Source organism: Berghia stephanieae, chromosome 4 (genome assembly GCF_034508935.2).
Source record: "Berghia stephanieae isolate SIO BIC M18660-M18661 chromosome 4, UCSD_Bste_1.3, whole genome shotgun sequence".
Lineage (NCBI taxonomy): Eukaryota > Metazoa > Mollusca > Gastropoda > Nudibranchia > Aeolidiidae > Berghia > Berghia stephanieae.
This window is the reverse complement of record NC_088363.1, coordinates 33827797-33837171: the sequence shown is the minus strand read 5'-3', so window position 1 is coordinate 33837171 and position 9375 is coordinate 33827797. Positions and strand designations below refer to the sequence as shown.

The 9375-nt window shown below is 37.3% G+C and overlaps 1 protein-coding gene across 1 annotated transcript in view; it reads left to right on the top strand.

Annotated features, from left to right (window-relative positions):
• The first annotated feature begins 869 nt into the window (after positions 1 to 869).
• The window catches only part of LOC144971752 (uncharacterized), a 37980-nt gene continuing 29474 nt past the window's right edge, over positions 870 to 9375 (top strand). The window contains exons 1-4 of the mRNA XM_078912824.1: positions 870 to 939; positions 5113 to 5283; positions 6769 to 6897; positions 8764 to 8918. Of these exons, the coding sequence (XP_078768950.1) occupies positions 5127 to 5283; positions 6769 to 6897; positions 8764 to 8918 (441 nt within the window). The 5' untranslated portion in view covers positions 870 to 939; positions 5113 to 5126. The remainder of the gene's footprint in view (positions 940 to 5112; positions 5284 to 6768; positions 6898 to 8763; positions 8919 to 9375) is intronic.

Below are 9375 nucleotides of genomic sequence, written 5' to 3'. Positions count from 1 at the left end.
GCTAATCAGCCGAAATAATCGCCCCCCCCCCCCCCCCCCGCCCTCTCCATGGCCCAGATTATGAGTTTAATCCACCATTCATTGATGCTTTGCGTTTAGGTAAAATATTCGCAACATCCGCCAACCAAATTAAACGTACCAACACACACAACCGTGTATATTCTTTAACGTTTATAGTCTGGTGTTGAGATTTGTCACTAATAGAATGTCTAAAAATAATGTAATAAAGCTGAGTGACGTCAATTTCGTTCCTTATATTTAAAAAAATATTCCAGATTATCTTAATCATTGTGACATTATACTATTTATCTGTATCTGTGTAATTTTATGCGTTCTGTTGCTACAGTGGAAGGTCAAGAAACGCTGCAGTTTGCTTTACAATTCTAAAACTAAAAAACTGAAACTGAATGCTTCAATTTAATATACGGAAACGGATAAAATTGATGTTTCGGGTTTCCCCTTTATCATCAAAACAGGATGAATGAAAGACTACAGACAAATGAGATAATGTGGTAGTGTAAGTAGATAACAAAATTTTGTTAGTAATTCTGAAACGGAATTTGGAAAAGAATGAAAATCCGACTAAAACACCTTTAGGTGACACACGCTATCAAAATGCCATCGAAATAAAATGGAGGGTTAGTAAAATCAAATGAGTGACACCATCAAGTGTCATTTACGACATTCGACCAGTTTTCGTCTTTAGTTCATTTTGCCCGTATTGATCAGGACACAACGACATCACAACATTAAAGTCTCCAGGTTTTGGGAGGGTAAACGTTGATGTTGCCCTAAGCTGGTCGATGCCCGGTCGTTAAACGTAAACGTCTCATCGGGGCAATAAAAATCTGAGCTATTTCAGAAAAATAGTTTTGATGAAACCATTTAGTTAAAGCTTTCGTTTAAGGAGGAGGTTGTCGGACGCAGAACTGTGTAAATGTAAGTATGGAGACTACCTTCTCATTGGAGCTTGAACATTTAGTTTTATAGCCGTTTCAACACTGTTCTTTTAGGATGAAGCAAAATGAATAAAGAAGCTTTGAAAAAGAAAATTTTTTTAAAAATCCTTTATTCATCTTACAGGGGAAATTTGTCTCTCTTGGAATAGATTTCCAAGGGAAGACAGGAATAACCCAGGCTTCAGCCGCAATGCAGCCCCGCAAATTGAGCTAAGCCGAGGCGACTTGCTCAAGACATCACAGCGCAGCGGCGGGTGATAGAACTCGGTACCTTTCGGGTAAGAAGCAACGACCGTACCGCTGAGCCAAGCTACACCCTGAAGAACAAAGGCATAACAGTTCATTGTATTTGTTGAGCGCTCTACCAACCACATCACGAGGGACTGCTCAGATTGCTTTTCATGTGCATCAACCCGTTAACATGTTTTTTTTTTAATTTCTTCCAATGAACAATGCCTTAATTCTTTTGGAAGTTTGCTCCAGAAGGTTGGGACGTTTCTAGAAAAAGACCGTCCTCCACATGACACGTAAAAGCTCTTTTCTAGAGTAGCCAGCACTTTTCCATCCGAAGGGATCTGGCTGGAGTATAGAGCTTCAGTTTCTCGTAAATATAAGGTGGTTGTCATGAGTTAAAACATTGAAAGCACAACACCGGAATTCTGTATCTGGAATCAATGAAGTTCTTTTACCAGTGGTGACGCATGATGTTTTTTGATACGTTTAAGAACTAATTTTGCTGCATTGTTTTGAATTCTTTGCAGCCTGAGTATCCTCTTGCTGGTGCTGTTTAAAAAGAGAGAGTTACAATCGTCAAGTTTGTTGCAAAAAAAAAAACAACCTCTCAAACCTGGGACTTCAGCGATCGATTAACATGATCATCATCTTCATAAAAATACTCTGCACCCTGGGACTACAGGACTTCGAAGTCCCATGTTTAAGAGTTCTTGACAAGATGAGGGTCATTTTAATCAATAGATAATTAAAGAACGTGTTTTCTAGTCAAAATTTAAAATACATGTATTTCTACAGAACGGTTGTTTAGTGAACATTTCTCTAGAAACACACCAAAAAAAAATAGAATAAAATAAAACTAGACCTAGAGCATTTATAAAGCGCAATATCCACTAAAGCTGCTCATAGCGCTTTGCAAAGGGTTCCAAGCCAACAGCAATACTTAACATGTAGGACGATACATGAAGTCTGTTAGGATAGATTACAATTTTTGCGGACAGAGACAACATTGTTAACGACCAGATACTCATTTTATACCTGAGCACGGTTAGAGGTTGTGAGTACAGAGCCTTTCCCAAGGACTCAACTATGCCTTCCGATCCGAAAGCGAGTGTCATACCACTAGACCACATAGCCGTCTACTATATAAATGTTCGCGTCTTTTCGTAATGTTTGGATTAACGATTGCAATTATGAAAAATCATTCTCATTATATAGAAATTGCTGTTTTTCACGGCTATTTTATTTATTCTATTTCAACTCTATTACAGTCATCGCCTTCGGGTAGCTAAATGTTTGATTCCAAAATATTTTTTTGAAATACCTCTATGGTTTAACTAATGGATTAAATAAAAAACACAACAAATTCCCTATAATATTTGCTCGATAGAGACAACGCTATTACAGGCCAAGCAATCGTTCTACTCCTGAGTTCAACGAAAAATGTGAATAAAGAGAAATTTACAAGAACTCTACTTGATATCGCCCACATCCGGACTCGAACCTGAGGCGTACAGATCACAAGTCGTTCGCAGGACAATTATGTCGAAGTCACACAAATCAAATTGACCTGTTACAAGCATAAAGCCGACTCACTTACTTCCAAGTCATTGAAGTTCCACCAATCATTTGATTAATCGTAATGAAAGGGAACATAACCACGCCCCTTCACTAGATCCGGACAGTCCGAACGGTTATTCTTTTAGTAAGCAATGGGAATGATTGCTCAACTAAGTGAACCTTGCGTGTTTTAGCGTCTATGGTATGATATCAGTTAAATACATGTTCAACATTAAACGTGTATAGTCAGAGAGAATCTTGTAAGAAGTAATCACCTAACTTGTGGTCTAAAACCAATAGCAAAGAGCAAATTGACGTCAACTTCTTTCTTTCCATTGTTTGTAAACAATTAGTTTTGCTAGTCCGATAAGTATTTTGGATTTTACAAAGTATGTGTTTTGATTAATCAAGCAGATTATCAGCATTTTGATCATAGTTATTATAATTGGGTTCTTTTGTTGTTGCTCTTGTTGTTTTTTTTAGGGGGGGGGGGGGGGGTTTCTTTTATTGCGTTTGTTTGAGCATAATTCCCACGACAACAAAGAGACCACACTTTAATTTGTATAATTCCACCCCTCTCCCTAAATAGTAACGCGTAATATCAAGTTTATTATAATAATTTGTGACGTCAGATTATCAAACATTAAATTTTACTAACATTTGATTTTTGAAAAAAGCTGTATCATTTAAATATCTTTGAAAATGTCTTTTACTCAGAGATGACGAAATCGTAATCTATTGAGGGGTAGAATAAAAGATTTCTTACACTATTGCGTTTTGGAAATCGAACTTTGTTCCTAACGCGCACTCGCAAGCTCGTTCAGCGGTTGGGAATACGTCCGGAATTCCTAAAAGCAACAGTGTCAGAATCGTATATTATCAGATTCAAAAATAATTACAAGTAGGCTAGAATGTTCTTTGTAAAAAAAAAAATGAAAGCAAGCACTATAGTTGTTTTGTTTTTTTTTGTTTTTTTTGGGGGGGTTTTTTTGTGTGTTGTTTTTTGTTGTTGTTGTTGTTGTTGTTGTTGTTGTTGTTGTTGTTGTTGTTGTTGTTTAGCTTTTTTTTTTCTTTCTGCTTTCTCAAATCAACTCAAAAATATGTTTTCAATTATCAATGATAAAAATGGCCATAATCTGCGTTCGTAACTCAGATCATTAAATAAATTATGATTATCGGTAAGCCTAACACTCGCCTTTAAATCCGGAGGTCAGAGTTATTCTAGTGACTTCGGCTTTGATACTCTAGATACCCTTATAACGCAATTCCCAACAAGTTCTACCGGGGACACCCTATAAAGCGCTATGAGCACCATTTGCACTTTATAAATGCTTGTTTTTTGTTGGTTTTTTTTTTTTCGTTTTTGTTTTTTTTTTTGTCTGGCACTTTACCTTTCTCTATAATATCATTTTTTCCAAGATATGGTGTTTGATTTGATATAGGCATCTTCGTACTTTCTTGTTCGTATCCATGGCAACTTCTTGACAATGCATAACACCACATTTTGACATAAAAATGGACATTATAATGAAACCATTGTTTTGCGGTTTTAATTGTAACAAAACAAAAAAAATTAATAAAAATATCTGGCCAATTTAAATACCCAAATCACTTCCGACTAGCATATTCCTTAGATTGTCCCTAATTGACTCACTTTCTTATTGTGTGCTTTTTTTTTTTTTTGGATATTGCTAATGACACTTACCTTCAAACCAGTAAGTCCTTGGTTTAAGTCCCACTCTTGGCTGTACAAAGTAAAAGCTTTGGGCAATGCTCTTTACTCACATTCTCTCTCCGCATTCAGGCGTTGTCTGTGCCGGAAGAAAACAGTAATAGCATCTTAAGACGTCATGTCATTTCCTACATATATGCTCTGTCGATAGCCCAGTTGGTAGAGCACTCGTTTCATACGCAAAGATCCCGGGTGCAGTCGGGATTTTTTTCCTGACCTCTGCCCACCCAACAGTGATTGGGTAGTTGGGTCTGTTAGATCTGGCGGAAAATATTCAGCACATTAAGTGGATATTGCTCTATATAAAAGCTCAAGTTTTGTCTAGGTTTCTTACACATGCATCGATGTAAATGTTGCTGCTCGAAGCTCGGAGAGATAAATAACAATGTGAAATTGAATGCAAGCTTCAATTGAATTACAAAAACAGATCAAATCCCCTTTATCAACAAAACAGGATGAATGAATCACTACAGATGAATGAGATAATGTGGTAGTGGCGTTGTGTTGATAAAGGGGAAACCCGAAACGTTCATTTGATCTGTTTTTGAAATTAAATTGAAGCTTGCATTCAATTTCACATTGTTATTTACACGTTCATTGAAAACTCTGACGTTTCGGGAATTTCCACAGCTGTGTCATTGACGATGGCGTCCTTTAAATGTGAGTTCTACACATATCTCGTGGCGACCGTCGCAGCTCTTGCGATGATCAGACCAGTTACCTCCAAGGATCACGGATGGCCAAGGCCACCTTGTTGGGACGAAGACCAGCCTGACGCCAATGTCACTTGTAGGGTTGGCGGTAAGATTTTTTTGTGTGTGTGTGCTAGAGTATTAACTTCGGCATCATCTTTCATTGGTTTTGTCTCACACTACCAAATTTTTGTGATGTTCTATCTAGGAGGCAGAAGCAGCAGCTTCTAATGGTCTAACATTACTATGATATGATGGTCAATCCAGGTGGCAGGAGCTTCTAATGGTGCTCACACTACTATTTTATGACGAATGGACTCAATCAGCAAATTCAGTACCGCACTCGTGCACCGTCGCAAACACACCCGGAAGTCTAGTCACAAAAAACCGTTCAACTAGATGACTGCGGTTTCGGGCTCGTTACCACAACGGCTACATGTTGGACAGGTGGTACGTCCCCACTGATGCAATGAGCGTGCTGTTAAGCAGGATCTCGACCGAAGCCGATTGGCTGCCACCCAATGTCTCCTCTTGCTGGTGGAAAAGGCCTGGCAACTTCTCCCCCAGTTTCGAGGAGTCAATGTCCCCGCCTACTCGAGGGATTGAATTTGTCCAAACCGACTTCACTATCTCGTATGTGCATCTCTGTCCGAAGTCAGAAAATCTATTTATCCGGGACTTATTTCGGCTCAAAACGGGGGCACCGTCCATTATGAGACATAGCAATAGAATAAGGCATAGACAAAATGAATGCTTTTATCCAAAAAAAAAACAAAAAAAAAAACAAAACCGAAAGGGACCGGAACGCGTTACCAGACGAAATATTGGTATGGACAATAGCAGTTGAACAAGTATGAAAAGTAACGACCGCATTCAGTAAAACGGAGGTCTTGTCACCAACACAATGGCGTTGGCTGCGTAGAAGAAGAAGAAGAAGAAGAAGAAGAAGAAGAAGAAGAAGAAGAAGAAGAAGAAGAAGAAGAAGAAGAAGAAGAAGAAGAAGAAGAAGAAGTAGAAGAAGAAGAATGAGGAGGACGAGGAGGACGAGGAGGAGGAGGAGAAGAAGAAGAAGAAGAAGAAGAAGAAGAAGAAGAAGAAGAAGAAGAAGAAGAAGAATTATTATTATTATTATTATTATTATTATTATTATTATTATTATTATTATTATTATTATTATTATTATTATTATTATTATTATTATTATTATTATTATTTATTATGCCCTTCCGCCACGACACCATAAGATATCGTCGCCTCGGCATTCCGTGAAGGAATATAGATATTTCATCAAACAAGATGGCTGATGTCAACAGGAATCACCCATGTTGTCCAAGTGAACAAATTTGGGGTTACTAATCTTGCTCAGGGAAAAAAACCCAAAGTGCCTGAAGCTGGGCACGAACCCGGGACCTTCGGGGCCACAGTGCAATGCCTTAACCACTCGGCCACTTCGCCCCCATTATTATTATTATTATCATCACTAATTTAAATATATTTATTCATTTATTTATTTATCTTTTTTAGTTATTTGTTTCTTTATTTCATGTATCTATCTATTAATTCATTTTTTTTTCTCTTGTTTTCAATAAACCAGAGGACGGTCCACTATGTGGTAACACAGTGTGTTTGGATGACGAGCACGTCGATTGTATTAAAGGCAGGTGTCGCTGTCGGGATCCCCCATATTGCAAGGGGGATGGAACGGTGGTGTGTGCCACGAGAGGTATGTTGTCGTCGTTGTCTACATCGTCATTATGTTTATCATTATATCATCATCATCATCATCGCCATCGTCATCGTCATCGTCATCATGATCATCATGGAGGAGACTATTGAGCCGAAGTTTATACTGGTCTTTAATGAGTAAAATGGATAATGATAATTGCTTGCTACCCTTTGGATAAGACAAAGTACTTTCTGTCAGATCTAATAGACCCAGCTACCCAATCACCGCACATAAAAAATATCGACAACAATCGGGATCGATCTCGGACTCTTTGCGTGTAAAGCACTATCAACTGAGCTCTATAAACACCCTCATGATTGATTGAGGAGAAGTAATATTATTTATCAAGTGACTCTGGGGTCCCGAAAGCTCAGTTTGTAGAGCAATCGCTTCGCACGCAAAGGGACCATGATCGATCCCGGGTACAGTCGATATTTTCTCTGACCCGCTCCCCCTGTCCCTCCAGCAGTGAATGGGTAACTGAGTCTGTTAGATTTGGCGGAAAGTACTCTGCGATAGACTAGCGTCCTATCCAAAGGCTAGCACGCTATAGAAACCGGGATATACTCCATGGGCCTAATGGTTCTGAAGGACTAATTTTTTTTTTTTTATCAAGTGACTCAAATATAAATATCATATTTCTAGAAATCGTAACTTTGAAGTATAATATGTGGTCTTGTTGTATGACACTCGCCTTCGACATAGGCGACGTATAGTTAAGTCCTTAGAAAAAGGCTCTATACTCACATTCTTTTCACCTTACTCTGATGTAAAATGAGTACCTGGGAATTAAAATCGTCGTCGTCTCTCTCTCTCTCTCTCTCTCTCTCTCTCTCTCTCTCTCTCTCTCTCTCTCTCTCTCTCTCTCTCTCTCTCTCTCTCTCTCTCTCTGAATAGAATTTTGTAATATCGCCTAACATGTTTCTCTCCCCCCCCCCCCCCCCCCTCCCCCCGGCTGCGCTGTGTGACCTTGAGCAAGTCACCTCCCCCTAGCTCAATTTGCGGCGCTGCACTGCTGCTGACGCCTGGGATATTCCAGTCTTCCCTTGGAATAGACCCTAGAGAAAAGGTTCCCGTATGGGATTAATAAAGGGAATTATATTTTATTATCTATTTATTAATCTTTCTCTCTTCTCTCTTTCCTGCTTTGTCACGCAGTTTATAATGATACTAAAACGTGGGGCTTTTATATAGTGCAAATCCACTAACCGTGCTCAAAGCACTTTATAAAGGGTCCCTGACGAACAGCAACACGTAACATGTAGAACGAGACACGACGCCTGTTAGGCGATATTTCAATTTTCTTCCGACAGAGACAACGCTGTTAACGACCAGGTAGGTACTCATTTCACACCTGAGTATGGTAAGTGAATGTGAATAAGAAACCTTTTCCAAGGACCCAACTATGCGGGGATTGAGCCTCGAACCCAGGACCTTCCGATCCAAAAGTGTCATAGTACAAGACCACATAGCCTCACTAAGCTGCTAGAAACTGTGGACTGTAAAAAGGAATAAACATTAATGAATATAACAGCTTCAAAAAAGAACAAAATACCGAACACGGAACATTATGGACTCAAAACCCTTCTTCAGCCAACAATTAAAAAGACAATGAAAACATTAATACATTACAGACAAATATCCAGAACAATCTGTTTTTTTTTAGTAATGTACTATTTATGTTTTCATTGTTTTTGTTTGTTTGTTTGTTTGTTTTTTTTGTTTTTGTTCTTTGGTTGTTGGCTGAAGAAGGGGTTTGAGGCCGAAACGTTCCATTCTTGGTATTTTATTCTTTTCTTAAGCTGTTATATTCATTTTTTAAAGTTACAGTTTATAATGAAATTTTCACTTAATCCAAAACAGATGAGCATGTTTGTTATATGGTCAGCGATCCAAGAATGAGAGTATTTTCTGGAGGAAGGGTCGACGTGCCCATCAGCTGCAAGGTCCTGCTGTCCAGTTTTGAGACAGACATCCTGGATATTCTCGGCAATGACGTTGGTCAGTGCCTCGTCGAGGTAAGTCATTGCTTTTCCGTTGTATTTTTTTGTGACCAGCCGTCTCAAAACGGTATTATATCAGGTTTTATACGGATGCTCAAGATCGAATTAATAATGAGATTAATGATAATAATGATAATAATAATAATAATAATAATAATAATAATAATAATATAATAATATAATAATAATAATAATATAATAATAATATAATAATAATAATAATAATAATAATAATATAATAATAATAATAATAATAACAACAACAATAATAATATTAATTAATATATAATAATAATAATAATAATAATAATAATAATATATATTATTATTATTATATTATTATTATTATATATTATTAATAATAATATATAATTAATAATATAATAATAATAATAATAATAATAATAATAATAATAATAATAATAATAATAATAAAATAATAATAATAATATATATAAAAAAATAATATAAA